This window comes from Oncorhynchus nerka, linkage group LG7 (genome assembly GCF_034236695.1).
Source record: "Oncorhynchus nerka isolate Pitt River linkage group LG7, Oner_Uvic_2.0, whole genome shotgun sequence".
Taxonomy (NCBI): Eukaryota; Metazoa; Chordata; class Actinopteri; order Salmoniformes; family Salmonidae; genus Oncorhynchus; species Oncorhynchus nerka.
The window spans coordinates 67,167,213-67,183,176 of NC_088402.1; the positions used below are offsets into that span (position 1 = coordinate 67,167,213).

At 45.3% G+C, this 15,964-nt stretch overlaps 1 protein-coding gene across 4 annotated transcripts in view; it reads left to right on the forward strand.

The window, feature by feature from the left end:
• LOC115132246 (E3 ubiquitin-protein ligase MIB2-like) overlaps nt 1–15,964 on the forward strand; it is an 84,883-nt gene that overhangs the window by 60,591 nt on the left and 8,328 nt on the right. For all 4 annotated transcript variants that reach the window (XM_065020765.1, XM_065020766.1, XM_029664683.1 and 1 more), the window contains one exon: nt 13,920–14,046. In XM_065020765.1, coding sequence (XP_064876837.1) covers nt 13,920–14,046 — 127 coding nt within the window. The remainder of the gene's footprint in view (nt 1–13,919; nt 14,047–15,964) is intronic.

A 15,964-nucleotide genomic window follows, 5' to 3' on the forward strand; every position in this document is an offset into this window, starting at 1 on the left:
ACAGCAAACCTTCTTGCCACAGCACGCATTGATGTGCCATCCTGGATGAGCTGCACTACCTGAGCCACTTGTGTGGGTTGTAGACTCCGTCTCATGCTACCACTAGAGTGAAAGCACCGCCAGCATTCAAAAGTGACCAAAACATCAGCCAGGAAGCATAGGAACTGAGAAGTGGTCTGTGGTCCCTGCCTGCAAAACCACTCCTTTATTAGGGGTGTCTTGCTAATTGCCTATAATTTCCAGCTGTTGTCTATTCCATTTGCACAACAGCATGTGAAATTTATTGTCAATCAGTGTTGCTTCCTAAGTGGACAGTTTGATTTCCTAAGTGGACAGTTTGATTTCACAGAAGTGTGATTGACTTGGAGTTACATTGTGTTGTTTAAGTGTTCCCTTTATTTTTTTGAGCAGTGTATATATACAGTTGGGCAAAAAAGTATTTAGTCAGCCACCAATTGTGTAAGTTCTCCCACTTAAAAAGATGCGAGAGGCCTGTAATTTTCATCATAGGTACACTTCAACTATGACAGACAAAATGAGGGAAAAAAATCCCGAATCACATTTTTAATGAATTTATTTGCAAATTATGGTGGAAAATAAGTATTTGGTCAATAACAAAAGTTTATCTCAATACTTTGTTATATACCCTTTGTTGGCAATGACAGAGGTCAAACATTTTCTGTAAGTCTTCACAAGGTTTTCACACACTGTTGCTGGTATTTTGGCCCATTCCTCCATGCAGATCTCCTCTAGAGCAGTGATGTTTTGGGGCTGTTGCCGGGCAACACAGACTTTCAACTCCCTCCAAAGATTTTCTATGGGGTTGAGATCTGGAGACTGGCTAGGCCACTCCAGGACCTTGAAATGCTTCTTACGAAGCCACACCTTCGTTGCCTGGGTGGTGTGTTTGGGATCATTGTCATGCTGAAAGACCCAGCCACGTTTCATCTTCAATGCCCTTGCTGATGGAAGGAGGTTTTCACTCAAACTCTCACGATACATGGCCCCATTCATTCTTTCCTTTACACGGATCAGTCGTCCTGGTCCCTTTGCAGAAAAACAGCCCCAAAGCATGATGTTTCTACCCCCATGCTTCACAGTAGGTATGGTGTTCTTTGGATGCAACTCAGCATTCATTGTCCTCCAAACACGACGAGTTGAGTTTTTACCAAAAAGTTCTATTTTGGTTTCATCTGACCATATGACATTCTCCCAATCTTCTTCTGGATCATCCAAATGCTCTCTAGCAAACTTCAGACGGGCCTGGACATGTACTGGCTTAAGCAGGGGGACACGTCTGGCACTGCAGGATTTGAGTCCCTGGCGGCGTAGTGTGTTACTGATGGTAGGCTTTGTTACTTTGGTCACAGCTCTCTGCAGGTCATGCACTAGGTCCTCCCCGTGTGGTTCTGGGATTTTTGCTCACCGTTCTTGTGATCATTTTGACCCCACGGTGTGAGACCTTGCGTAGAGCCCCAGATCGAGGGAGATTATCAGTGGTCTTGTATGTCTTCCATTTCCTAATAATTGCTCCCACAGTTGAAATCCTACAATGTGATTTTCTGGATTTTCTTTCTTCTCATTTTGTCTGTCATAGTTGAAGTGTACCTCTGATAAAAAAAGATCAGAGGCCTGTAATAATTTTCAAGTGGGAGAACTTGCACAATTGGTGGCTGACTAAATACTTTTTTGCCCCGCTGTATCTGTAGAGTAGTTTTAACTATACAGAATACAATGTTGGTTAGGAATATATGGTAGTACAGATAGATATTGGGTGATAATTTGTAAAAGATCTTGCACCCCCAAATGTATAGAAGGGATAGCTTTTGGAATTTTCTAATCTTTGGGAACAGTAGTTTGCATACATTTGGTGAAGATGTATGTTAGAGCAATGATCTGGTGACCTTTCAGAAAGTTTGGCATTTGCTGTATGATCGATGAGAAACTCCATATTGCAAATGTATGGTCCCTTACTATACGTTCGCGAATGTTTCTAAAATTCGGGCCGTGCACCGGGGCCAGATCTTCCGGGAAGTCATCGAACGAAGTCTCTCGCACATTCGGTTTCCATTTTATAAAATGTGCAAATTTTGGTAATTTTTTCAGTGTCCCGGTAAATTCCACCACATAGTGCGAATGGAATCTTATTGAAAATTTACAAAACATCACCAATCACGACATGGTCATTTCTCTTAAATGGAAGACAAAACTTGGTGAGCATAGGTTTGGACTAATGGGCTGTTAGCTCAGAAACAGAAAATGGTGTCGAGGCCATGTTTCTGGGATTAAAGGTCAAAAATAGAGCGCTAATTTGACCGCTTCATGTCAAAGTACATGAACCTACGGTGTCAGGAAAAAAAGAACCAGCCATTTATCTATCGTAATTTAAGAGAAATCATACAATGTACAATTGGTGATGCTCAAATGTTTTTTTTTCTTCAAAAAAGTTACAGATCCAGTTGCGGCGTGTTCAGACAAATCCGTTAAGGTGGGTTTCGGAGCTCTGCGAGATTTCTGTGATTTTCTGAAATCACACACACTCATCCAACCCTCTGTAAATCAGGCAGTTCTTAATGTAAAGACTTAACTCAATATTCTGTAAGAGCCTACCCCAAGGATGATATGTATTCACTTTCATCTTCCTGTGTCAACTGGAAGTGCCTTAAATTGGGGTCATAGGGGCTGTTTCGAAGGGTTTAAAAGGTCAGATGTTTCCAAAACGTCATATGTGTGATTAGGCAACCCTCATGAACTGTAAATCAGTCATTTCTCCCAACAGATGTCAAAGAAAAAAACTTTCTCACACACACACACACACACACACACACAGCAAGGATGGAGTGACACAGTGCAGGGCTTAAAGACACACAGAGCCTGCAATGGCATTACCATAATCCCTAGGATGTGCCGAGTTCAACGAGATGCGCCTCTTGACAGTAGCTCGCTTGATCTGAGCACAGCACCCGTGATAAAAAAGTAGGACCATAAGGAAGCCTGGCCCTAAATTTCAAGTGCTTTTGGGTGATAGCGAGAGAACCGTTAGGGTTAGAAGCACAATGCAACCCACAACCCCGCCTCCCAAAAACAAGCTCAGCCAGTGAATTGACAACCACACAAGCAACACACACACCTGAATCACACACCAGTACGATAAACGGAGAGAAAGCGGAGAACTTGCTCACTGTACGGACCCTGGCTGCACATACACTAAGCTAGTGCTGTGAATTTCAAGCAGTATGCGAGGAAGTAAGCCAAAACACTGGTCAAAGAAGTTAGGGAGAGACATGGCTAGGCTACACCCTAAAATATTCTTTGTCCATCCAGTTTATGAGGATGATGAGGAACAAGTAGTTTGTGCTCAAACAGAGTAGTGGCGTTGCATTGAGTAAGGACATACTAGACAGAAGGTGCAGCTTTCACTTCAGATGTTCTGAAAGAGCTACAAAACCTGGACACGTACAAATCAGCTGGGCTAGACAATCTGGACCCTCTCTTTCTAAAGTTATCCGCCGCCATTGTTGCAACCCCTATTACCAGTCTGTTCAACCTCTCTTTCGTATTGTCCGAGATACCTAAAGATTGGAAAGCTGCCGCGGTCATCCCCCACTTCAAAGGGGGTGACACTCTAGACCCAAACTGTTATAGACTATCCATCCTGCCCTGCCTTTCTAAAGTCTTCGAAAGCCAAGTTAATAAACAGATCACTGACCATTTCGAATCCCACTGTACCTTCTCCGCTGTGCATTCCGTTTTTCGAGCTGGTCACGGGTGCATCTCAGCCAGGTACTCGAGTACTAAACGATATCATAACCGCCATCGATAAAAGACAGTGCAGCCGTCTCATCGACCTGGCCATGGCTTTCGACTCTGTCAATCACCATATCCTTATCGGCAGACTCAACAGCCTTGGTTTCTCAAATGACTTCCTCGCTTGGTTCACCAACTACTTATCAGATAGAGCTCAGTGTGTCAAATCGGAAGGCCTGTTGTCCGGACCTCTGGCAGTCTCTATGGGGGTGCCACAGGGTTCAATTCTCAGGCTGACTCTTTTCTGTATATATCAACGATGTCGCTCTTGCTGCGGGGGATTCCCTGATCCACCTCTACGCAGACGGCACCATTCTGTATACATCTGGCCCTTTTTTGGACACTGTGTTAACTAATCTCCAAATGAGCTTCAATGCTATACAACACTCCTTCCGTGGCCTACAACTGCTCTTAAACACAAGTAAAACTAAATGCATGCTTTTCAACCGTTCGCTGCCTGCACCCGCCCCTGCCCGACTAGCATCACTACTCTGGACGGTTCTGACTTAGAATATGTGGACAACTACAAATACCTAGGTGTCTGGCTAGACTGTAAACTCTCCTTCCAGAGTCATATTAAACATCTCCAATCCAAAATTAAATCTAGAATCGTCGTCCTATTTCGCAACAAAGCCTCCTTCACTCATGCTGCCAAACATACCCTCGTAAAACTGACTATCCTACCGATCCTCGACTTCGGCTATGTCATTTACAAAATAACCTCAAACTCTACTCACCAAACTCGATGCAGTCTATCACAGTGCCATCTGTTTTGTCACCAAAGCCCCTTATACCACCCACCACTGCGACCTGTATGCTCTCGTCGTTGCCAGACCCACTGGCACCAGGTCATCTAGGTAAAGCTCCGCCTTATCTCAGCTCACTGGTCACGATAACAACACCCACCCGTAGCACCTCTTTGCCCGCCTTTCCTTTCAGTTCTCTGCTGCCAATGACTGGAACGAATTGCAAAAATCGCTGAAGCTGGAAACTTATTATTATTCTTTTTTTAATATATTTTTTGTAACCCTTTTTCTCCCCAATTTCGTGGTATCCAATTGCTTTTAGTAGCTACTATCTTGTCTCATCACTACAACTCCCGTATGGGCTCGGGAGAGACTAGGGTTGACAGTCATGTGTCCTCCGATACACAACCCAACCAACACAGCGCGCATCCAACCCGGAAGCCAGCCGCACCAATGTGTCTGAGGAAACACTTTGCACCTGGCAATCTTGGTTAGCGTGCACTGCGCCCGGTCCGCCACAGGAGTCGCTGGTGTGCGATGAGACAAGGATATCCCTACCGGCCAAGCCCTCCCTAACCCGGATGACGCTAGGCCAATTGTGCGTCGCCTCACAGACCTCCCGGTTACGACAGAGCCTGGGTGGGAACCCAGGATCTCTGGTGGCACAGCTGGCGCTGCAGTACAGCACCCTTAACCACTGCACCACCCGAGAGGCCGAGACTTATATTTCCCCCTCTAACTTTAAGCATCAGCTATCTGAGCAGCTAACCGATCGCTGCAGGTGTATATAGCCCATCTGTAAATAGCCCGCCCATCTACCTCATCCCCATATTGTTTTTATTTACTTTTCTGTTCTTTTGCACACCAGTATCACTACTTACACACCATCATCTGCACATCTATCTCTCCAGTGTTAATTTGCTAAACTGTAATTACTTCGCTACTATGGCCTATTTATTGCCTTAACTCACGCCATTTGCACACACTGTATATAGATTCTTTTTTTCTATTGTGTTATTGACTGTTTTTTATTCCATGTGTAACTCCATGTGTTGTTTGTGTCTCACTGCTTTGCTTTATCTTGGCCAGATCACAAGTTGTAAATGAGAACTTTTTCTCAACTAGCTTACCTGGTTAAAAAAGGTGAAATAAAATACAAATTCTAACATTCAGTCGACCAGTAACTGAATGACTCGATGCCTGTCTGCCTGCTTTATATAGCAATCCATGGCCACGTGACTCATTGTCTGTACAAGAGAACCATTTTTGTGTACCTAATTTACATTTTTTACATTTTTACATTTAAGTCATTTAGCAGACGCTCTTATCCAGAGCGACTTACAAATTGGTGCGTTCACCTTAAGACATCCAGTGGAACAGCCACTTTACAATAGTGCATCTAAATCTTTTAAGGGGGGGGTGAGAAGGATTACTTTATCCTATCCTAGGTATTCCTGAAAGAGGTGGGGTTTCAGGTGTCTCCGGAAGGTGGTGATTGACTCCGCTGTCCTGGCGTCGTGAGGGAGTTTGTTCCACCATTGGGGGGCCAGAGCAGCGAACAGTTTTGACTGGGCTGCGCGGGAACTGTACTTCCTCAGTGGTAGGGAGGCGAGCAGGCCAGAGGTGGATGAACGCAGTGCCCTTGTTTGGGTGTAGGGCCTGATCAGAGCCTGGAGGTACTGAGGTGCCGTTCCCCTCACAGCTCCGTAGGCAAGCACCATGGTCTTGTAGCGGATGCGAGCTTCAACTGGAAGCCAGTGGAGAGAGCGGAGGAGCGGGGTGACGTGAGAGAACTTGGGAAGGTTGAACACCAGACGGGCAGCGGCGTTCTGGATGAGTTGTAGGGGTTTAATGGCACAGGCAGGGAGCCCAGCCAACAGCGAGTTGCAGTAATCCAGACGGGAGATGACAAGTGCCTGGATTAGGACCTGCGCCGCTTCCTGTGTGAGGCAGGGTCGTACTCTGCGGATGTTGTAGAGCATGAACCTACAAGAACGGGCCACCGCCTTGATGTTAGTTGAGAACGACAGGGTGTTGTCCAGGATCACGCCAAGGTTCTTAGCGCTCTGGGAGGAGGACACAATGGAGTTGTCAACCGTGATGGCGAGATCATGGAATGGGCAGTCCTTCCCCGGGAGGAAGAGCAGCTCCGTCTTGCCGAGGTTCAGCTTGAGGTGGTGATCCGTCATCCACACTGATATGTCTGCCAGACATGCAGAGATGCGATTCGCCACCTGGTCATCAGAAGGGGGAAAGGAGAAGATTAATTGTGTGTCGTCTGCATAGCAATGATAGGAGAGACCATGTGAGGTTATGACAGAGCCAAGTGACTTGGTGTACAGCGAGAATAGGAGAGGGCCTAGAACAGAGCCCTGGGGGACGCCAGTGGTGAGAGCGCGTGGTGAGGAGACAGATTCTCGCCACGCCACCTGGTAGGAGCGACCTGTCAGGTAGGACGCAATCCAAGCGTGGGCCGCGCCGGAGATGCCCAACTCGGAGAGGGTGGAGAGGAGGATCTGATGGTTCACAGTATCGAAGGCAGCCGATAGGTCTAGAAGGATGAGAGCAGAGGAGAGAGAGTTAGCTTTAGCAGTGCGGAGGGCCTCCGTGATACAGAGAAGAGCAGTCTCAGTTGAATGACTAGTCTTGAAACCTGACTGATTTGGATCAAGAAGGTCATTCTGAGAGAGATAGCGGGAGAGCTGGCCAAGGACGGCACGTTCAAGAGTTTTGGAGAGAAAATAAATAAATAATAATAATAATAATAATAAATAATAAACTGATAAACTGGCCACTGAGTGTATATACATATAATGGTGTGTAAAGACCGTATGGACAATATATGAATAGAACAGTTGTGTACAGCAATAATTATATAGGATGAGCCATGACTAGAATACAGTATATACATACACTGATTATACATAACTTTAAAAATGCTTGCTCTTTCCATTACATAGACTGACTAGGTGAATCCAGGTGAATGCTATGATCCCTTATTGATGTCCCTTGTTAAATCCACTTCAATCAGTGTAGATTAATGGGAGAAGAGGTTAAAGGAGGATTTTTAAGCCAAGAGCCCATTGAGACATGGATTGTGTATGTGTGCCATTCAGAGGGTGAATGTGCAGGACAAAATATTTAAGTGCCTTTGAATGGGGTATGGTAATAGGTGCCAGGTGCACTGTTTTTTGTCAAGAACTGCAACACTGCTGGGTTTTTCGCCCTCAACAATTTCCTGGGGGGTGCAACTCAATATTAGGAAGGTGTTCTTAATGTTTGGTATACTCAGTGTATAAAGTGTATAGAACAGTATGTAAACATTATTCAAGTGACCAGTGTTCAATGACTAGAATACGTTATATACAGTGCCTTCATAAGGTATTCATGCCCCTTGTTCCACATTTTGTTGTTAAAGCTTAAATTGAAAATGGATTCAATACAATCAAATGTATTTATAAAGCCCTTCTTACATCAGCTGATGTCACAAAGTGCTGTATAGAAACCCAGCCTAAAACCCCAAATAATGCAGGTGTTGAAGCACGGTGGCTAGGAAAAACTCCCTAGAAAGGCCAGAACCTAGGAAGAATCCTAGAGTGGAACCAGGCTATGAGGGGTGGCCAGTCCTATTCTGGCTGTGCCGGGTGAAGATTATAACAGAACATTGCCAAGATGTTCAAATGTTCATAGATGACCAGCAGGGTCAAAAAATAATAATCACAGCGGTTGTCGAGGGTGCAACAGATCAGCACCTCGGGAGTAAATGTCAGTTGGCTTTTCATAGCCGATCATTGAGTGTATCGCTACCGCTCCTGCTATCTCTAGAAGGTTGGAAACAGCAGGTCAGGGTTCGATAGCCACAGGCAGAACAGTTGAAACTGGAGCAGCAGCATGGCCAGGTAGTCCTGAGGCATGGTCCTAGGGGCGAGAGGGAGAGAGACCAAAGCTCAGCACCCACAACACTAGAGGGATTTCTTCAACCACCAACTTACCATCCTGAGACAAGGCCGAGTATAGCTCACAAAGATCTCCGCCACGGCACAACCCAAGGGTGGGGCGCCAACCCAGACAGGAAGATCACGCACCCCTCCTAGGGACGGCATGGAAGAGCACCAGTAAGCCAGTGACTTAGCCCCCGTAATAGGGTTAGAGGCAGAGAATCCCAGTGGAGAGAGGGGAACTAGCCAGGCAGAGACGGCAAGGGCGGTTCATTGCTCCAGAGCCTTTCCGTTCACCTTCACACTCCTGGGCCAGACTACAGTCAATCATAGGACATACTGAAGAGATGAGTATTCAATAAAGACTTAAAGGTTGAGACCGAGTCTGCGTCTCTCACATGGGTAGGCAGACCATTCCATAAAAATTGAGCCCTATAGGAGAAAGCCCTGCCTCCAGCTGTTTGCTTAGAAATTCTAGGGACAGTAAGGAGGCCTGCGTCTTGTGACCGTCGCGTACGTGTAGGTATGTACGGCAGGACCAAATCAGAAAGATAGGAGCAAGCCCATGTAATGCTTTGTAGGTTAGCAGTAAAACCTTGAAATCAGCCCTTGCCTTGATGGGAAGCCAGTGTAGAGTGGCTAGCACTGGAGTAATATGATCACATTTTTTGGTTCTTGTCAAGATTCTAGCAGCCGTGTTTAGCACTGAAGTTTATTTAGTGCTTTAGCTGGAAAGTATGGCATTGCAATAATCTATCCTAGAATTGACAAAAGCATGGATACATTTTTCTGCATAATTTGTGGTCAGAGTTTCTCATTTTTGCAATCTTACGTAGATGGAAGAAAGCTGTCCTTGAAACGGTCTTGATATGTTCGTCAAAAGAGATCAGGGTCCAGAGTAACGCCGAGGTCCTTCAGTTTTATTTGAGACGACTGTACAACCAAGATTCAATGTCAGATTCAACAAAATATCTCTTCTTTTTTTCTTGGGACCTAGAACAAGCATCTCTGTTTTGTCCGAGTTTAAAAGTAGAAAATGTGCAGCCATCCACTTCCTTATGTCTGAAACACACAGGCTTCCAGGGAGGGCAATTTGGGGCTTCACCACGTTTCATCGAAATGTACAGCTGTGTGTCATCCACATAGCAGTGAAAGTTAACATTATGTTTCCAAATAAAATTGCATTTGTCACGTGCGCCGAATACAACAGGTGTACAGTGAAATGCTTACTTACATGCTCTAACCAATAGTACAAAAAAGGTATAACGTGAACAATAGGTAAGTAAAGAAATAAAAACAACAGTAAAAAGACAGTGAAAAACAGTAGCGAGGCTATATACAGTAGCGAGGCTACATACAGATACCGGTTAGTCAGGCTGATTGAGGTAGTATGTACATGTAGCTATGGTTAAAGTGACTGCATATATGATCAACAGAGAGTAGCAGTAGCGTAAAGAGGGGTTGGCGGGTGGTGGGTGGCGGGGCACAATACAGATAGCCAGGTTAGCCAATGTGTGGGAGCACTGGTTGGTCGGGCCAATTGAGGTAGTATGTACATGAATATATAGTTAAAGTGACTGTGCATATATGATACAGAGAGTAGCACCAGTGAAAAAGAGGGGCTGGGGGGGCACACAATGCAAATAATCCGGGTAGCCATTTGATTACCTGTTCAGGGGTCTTATGTATCCTATGTTATACATGACATCACCAAGAGGTCAAATGTATAGTGAAAACAATAGTGGTCCTAAAACGGAACCTTAAGGGCCTTGATTATTTTCTTGGCCTTCCTGTGATACACACCGGATGCTGTAGATGTCCTGGAAGACAGGCAGTGTGCTCCCGGTGATGTATTTAACTGACTGGACCACCCTCTGGAGAGCCCTGCGGTTGCGGAAGGTGCAATTGGCGTACCAGGCGGTGATACAGCCCGACAGGATGCTCTCAATGGTGCATCTGTAGAAGTTTGAAGGTCCCGCCCTCAGTGAAAAGCATCTCCCTGTATGGGGAGAATGTTGACTCTGCACGAAGAAAGGGAAAACAGTCATTCAGGAAGGCTCCAACACAGAATCAAAAAAGAAATGGCCAATCTGTTCTGGAAAGTGTCATGTGCAGTGCTTGAGTTCAGCATCTTCTCTCGAGCATTCATTTGGTCTGACATCAGCTGCTGCTGCAAATGGAAAGAACATTGAGAATTACAGTATACTGGAGCTCTTTTTACTCATGCATACATACATACATACATACATACATATATTAGAGTATGGTCTAAGATACTATATGCATGCAGAAAAATGCCCATGTGTGTTTCTTTCATTGTTTTTTTATTTATTTTACTAGGCAAGATCAGTTAAGAACAAATTCTTATTTTCAATGACGGCCTAGGAACAGTGGGTTAACTGCCTGTTCAGGGACAGAACGACAGATTTGTACCTTGTCAGCTCGGGGGCTTGAACTTGCAACCTTCCGGTTACTAGTCCAACGCTCTAACCTACCCTGCCGCCCCATGTTTAGTTGTTTTGTGTTTATTTGTCCACAAAGTAGCATCCCTAAAGGGGTTTTGCGTTCTTCCATTCTTCTGCCTCTCCTCTCCGGTGGTTTTGTTGATATAAATCTGTGTTTGTTTATTTTAGTGAAGGTATTTATTTAGTTTACCTGAGGAAATGGGAAGAGAGGGTCATAGTTCTAAAATGATCCTGGGAAGGCAAAGAGAGAGGCAGGCAGCCCATGAGAGAGAGCCTCCTCTCTTTTCTCTTCCTCACAACTATCTTCTTCTGTTTCCCTCTCTTCTAATTCTCTATTTTTCCCTCGCTCTCTCTCCCTATTTCTCTCCCTCCAATCTTCCTCTGTCCCTTTCTCTGTTGACCTGGGCTTTCTGTGCTCCTCCCGAGCTCCCAGCCAAAGGCAAGTCCGTCTGGCCGTACACACCCCAGCTAAGCCTTAACCCTCACACACTGTCCTACCACAACAACATTAAACGTCTGACTCACTCTGTCCCTCCAACTACTTCACATAACTATTCAGCACATAAATACACTGAAAAATGCATTTATCTTTCCACCTCCCCAAATCGTTTTCACTGAAGAGCGATGTTTATATTCCCCAATGAGTCCACAATTGAGACATTCATTCAGAAACTAAAAATATATGTTTTCTCTCTAGCGAAGTCATTACCATTTGCGTTGGTGTCATGATGTATGAGCTCACATTACGACAGTAATGCCTCGTAGATCAGGAGATCTGTGAATATTCATGAACATGCAGGGGCTATGGAAATTATGCAGAGATCTAAACTGAGGGGAGATGACAGTGACTGGGCTAAAATCCAATCAGAGACACTTTCCCGGGGCTGCAGGGTAAGGGGGCGGAATTATGAGCTTGTGAAGTGGGGAGGGGCAGAGGGGGTCTGAGAGATGCAGTCTTGAGGGAGGCAGCTGTGACAACCTCCCTATTCACCCTCCACCCCACTTCCCCCTCCTCCCAAGTGAGTCACATGCAGGTACAAATGACCTCTGTCCCCCCACCAGTAGTAAAGTATGTACAGGTAACTGCCAAAATAATGGACACTTGAGTAAATGAGGGATACAAAGTATATTGCAAGCAGGTGCTTCCACACAGATGCGGTTCCTGAGTTAATCAAGCAATTAACATCCCATGCTTAGGGTCATGTATAAAAATGCTGGGCAGGCTATTCTTTTGGCTACCATACCCCCATAGGATGACAATACCCCCATCCACAGGGCACGAGTGGTCATTGAATGATTTGATGAGCATGAAAAAGATGTAAACCATATGTCATGGCCGTCTGTCACCAGATCTCAACCTAATTGAACACGTATGGGAGATTCTGAATTGGCACCTTGGACAGCGTTGTCCACCACCATCAACAAAACACCAAATGATGTAATTTCTCGTGGAAGAATGGTTTTGCATCCCTTCAATAGAGTTCCAAACACTTGTAGAATCTATTCCAAGGTACACTGAAGCTGTTCTGGCTTGTGGTGTCCCAACGTCCTATTAAGACACATTATGTTGATGTTTCCTTTATTTTGGAATTTACCTGTAGTTTGCTCTAAGAGCCACAGTGAGTGGTGAGCTGCTCTTAGCAAAGCTGGCTGCCCTGAGGTGAAGAATTACCATATATAACCATGCCAATCCGCTGGTTGTTTCCCCCCCAGCCACCTCTGCTTCTCGTGTACAGTACTGAAATGGATGAGCAATGTGTTAATAAGGACTGCACTCTTACTTTGTTGCCATTATAAATAATGCTGCATTAAACCCCCCTTATTTGACTCCGCAGCAGAAATAGACTGCTTTCTTTGACCCTGCTTTTACTGTAATTACTTGTACTTAACAGCTACCCAGTCAATTAAGGATATACAGTATAACTATTCATTTTTGAAGAATATAATTTTATAAATGCCTCATTAGCTTTCAAATTATTTAACAGTAACTTGGAGATGCAAATAGGCAATCCCACTTTAAAATGACATTAGAACCAGCAGATTATAAAAATGTAGATTACAAGGGGAAAACAACTCTGACTAATGGGAAAGAGTCTGGTTCGTGTCTGTTTTTGTGTATGTCTGCCTACATGTCTGCGTGAACACTGTCTGCCGTGGCCTGAGAACTGTATGATACTGTGTAGGGCTAATTTCACACGCCATAAAGCAGCCGGCGCAGAGGATTTACACGGACAGCCCTGCTTTACAGCCAGCCGGACCCCCAACGGACTGCAATATCGAAACCCAGCGAATGAATAACAGAGCAGGATTAATCAATCCTTCTGTCCTATTCTCAAAGCCCGAGTTCAATGTCTCTCCACCACACTATGGAGATTGGCCGAAGTCTGTGGAACTGGTTATAGAAAACAATTTTGTTGGCCAATATGTGGCATGGATTAGAGTGAATTATGATGAGTGCTTGAGGAAGATTTAACTGAGTGTGGGAATGGTGGAGTAGCTAAGAGAGAGAGAGAAGAGATGGTATATTGGGGGGGGGGGGGGGGGGGGGGGTGTTAGGAAAGAGCAACGCCAATCCATTATGCAAGTTCAGCCGAGAGCTGGAGGTCAATGCTGTTTAGAGCCACTGCTCTCAGTAAAACGCTTAGCACTGCCTAATGGAAATCCCTGCCCCTAGTTGGGGCTCACTGGCTGTGTTGTTTCCTTTCCTTCTAATGATGGGTTAGTTTTAGCTCCTGAAACAGCCGTCTTTATGCCATCATCCAAATGCCCGTTAAGCTACCGATTTGTGACGCAGATACATTTGTCATACAAACCTTCTCTCTGATTCCAGGTTTTCCATGGTTGTGTGTTAACAGTGATTTATAATCCATAAAGCACTCTTCTGTCCCCAAGGCACAAAACATGTCCATATGAGTAGTGCACTATATGCTCAATCTGAACCCCGAGGCCATTTGTTTCCACAGGGCCACGGAGAAGATCTTGGCTCGGGCGCGTCAGCTGGTGGATGTCAAGAAGGAAGACGGCTTCTCGGCTCTGCACCTGGCCTCCCTCAACAACCACCGAGACGTGGCCGAGATCCTTGTAAAAGAGGTAAGGAACGGTGTGGGAAAAATGAGTTTCTCTCACCCTCTAACACCTTTTTCAGGACCCTGTCTTTCAAAGATAATTCGTAAAAATCCAAATAACTTTACAGATCTTCATTGTAAAGGGCTTTAATACTGTTTCCCATGCTTGTTCAATGATCCATAAACAGTTAATGAACATGCACCTGTGGAACGGTCGTTAAGACACTAACTGCTTACAGACGGTAGGCAATTAAGGTCACAGTTATGAAAACTTAGGACACTGAAGAGGCCTTTCTACTGACTCTGAAAAACACCAAAAGAAAGATTCCCAGGTTCCTTGCTCATCTGCGTGAACGTGCCTTAGGCATGCTGCAAGGAGGCATGAGGACTGCAGATGTGGCCAGGCCAATAAATTGCATTGCCCGTACTGAGACGCCTAAGACAGCACTACGGGGAGACAGGACGGACAGCACAGGATCGCTACATCCGAACATCGCACTTGCGGGACAAGTACAGGATGGCAACAACTGCCCGAGTTACACCAGGAATGCACAATCCCTCCATCAGTGCTCAGACTGTCCGCAATAGGCTGAGAGAGGCTGGACTGAGGGTTTGTAGGCCTGTTGTAAGGCAGGTCCTCACCAGACATCACCGGCAACAATGTTGCCTATGGGCACAAACCCACCGTTGCTGGACCAGACAGGACTGGCAAAAAGTGCTCTTCACTGACGAGTCGCGGTGTTGTCTCACCAGGGGTGATGGTCGCATTCTTGTTTATCGTTGAAGGAATGAGCGTTACACCGAGACCTCGGGAGCAGGATCGATTTGGAGGTGGAGGGTCCGTCATGGTCTGGGGCGGTGTGTCACAGCATCATCGGACTGAGCTTGTTGTCAATGCAGGCGATCTCAACGCTGTGCGTTACAGGGAAGACATCCTCCTCCCTCATGTGGTACCCTTCCTGCAGGCTCATCCTGACCCAACAGCATGACAATGCCACCAGCCATACTGCTCGTTCTGTGCGTGATTTCCTGCAAGACAGGAATGTCAGTGTTCCGCATTGGCCAGCGAAGAGCCAGGATTTCAATCCAATTGAGCATGTCTGGGACCTGTTGGATCGGAGGGTGAGGGCTAGGCCCAGAAATGTCCGGGAACTTGCAGGTGCCTAGGTGGAAGAGTGGGGTAACATCTCATAGCAAAAACTGGCAAATATGGTGTAGTACACGAGGAGGAGATGCACTGCAGTACTTAATGCAGATGGTGGCCACACCAGATACTGACTGAAACTTGATTTTGACCAACCCCCCTTTGTTCAGAGACACATTATTTCATTTCAGTTAGTCACACGCCTGTGGAACTTGATCAGTTTGTCTCAGTTGTTGAATCTTATGTTTATACAAATATTTACACGTTAAGTTTGCTGAAAATAAACGCAGTTGACAGTGAGAGGACGTTTTATTTTTTTGATGTGTGTCTATCTAGCTATATACAGTTGAAGTCTGACGTTTACATACACTTAGGTTGTAGTCATTGAAACTCGTTTTTCAACCACTCCACAAATTTCTTGTTGCCAAACTGTAGTTTTGGCAAGTCAGTTAGGACTTAAGTAATTTTTCCAACAATTGTTTATAGACCGATGATTTCACTTATAATTCACAGTATCACAATTCCAATGGGTCAGAAGTTTACATACACTAAGTTGACTGTGCCTTTAAACAGCTTGGGAAATTCCAGAAAATGATGTCATGGCTTTAGAAGCTTCTGATAGGCTAATTGACATCATTTGAGCCAATTGGCAGTGTACCTGTGGATGTATTTCAAGGCCTACCTTCAAACTCAGTGCCTCTTTGCTTGACATGTGAAAATCAAAAGAAATCAGCCAAGACCTCAGAAGAAAATGATAGACCTCCACAAGTTTGGTTCATCCTTGGGAGCAATTTCCAAA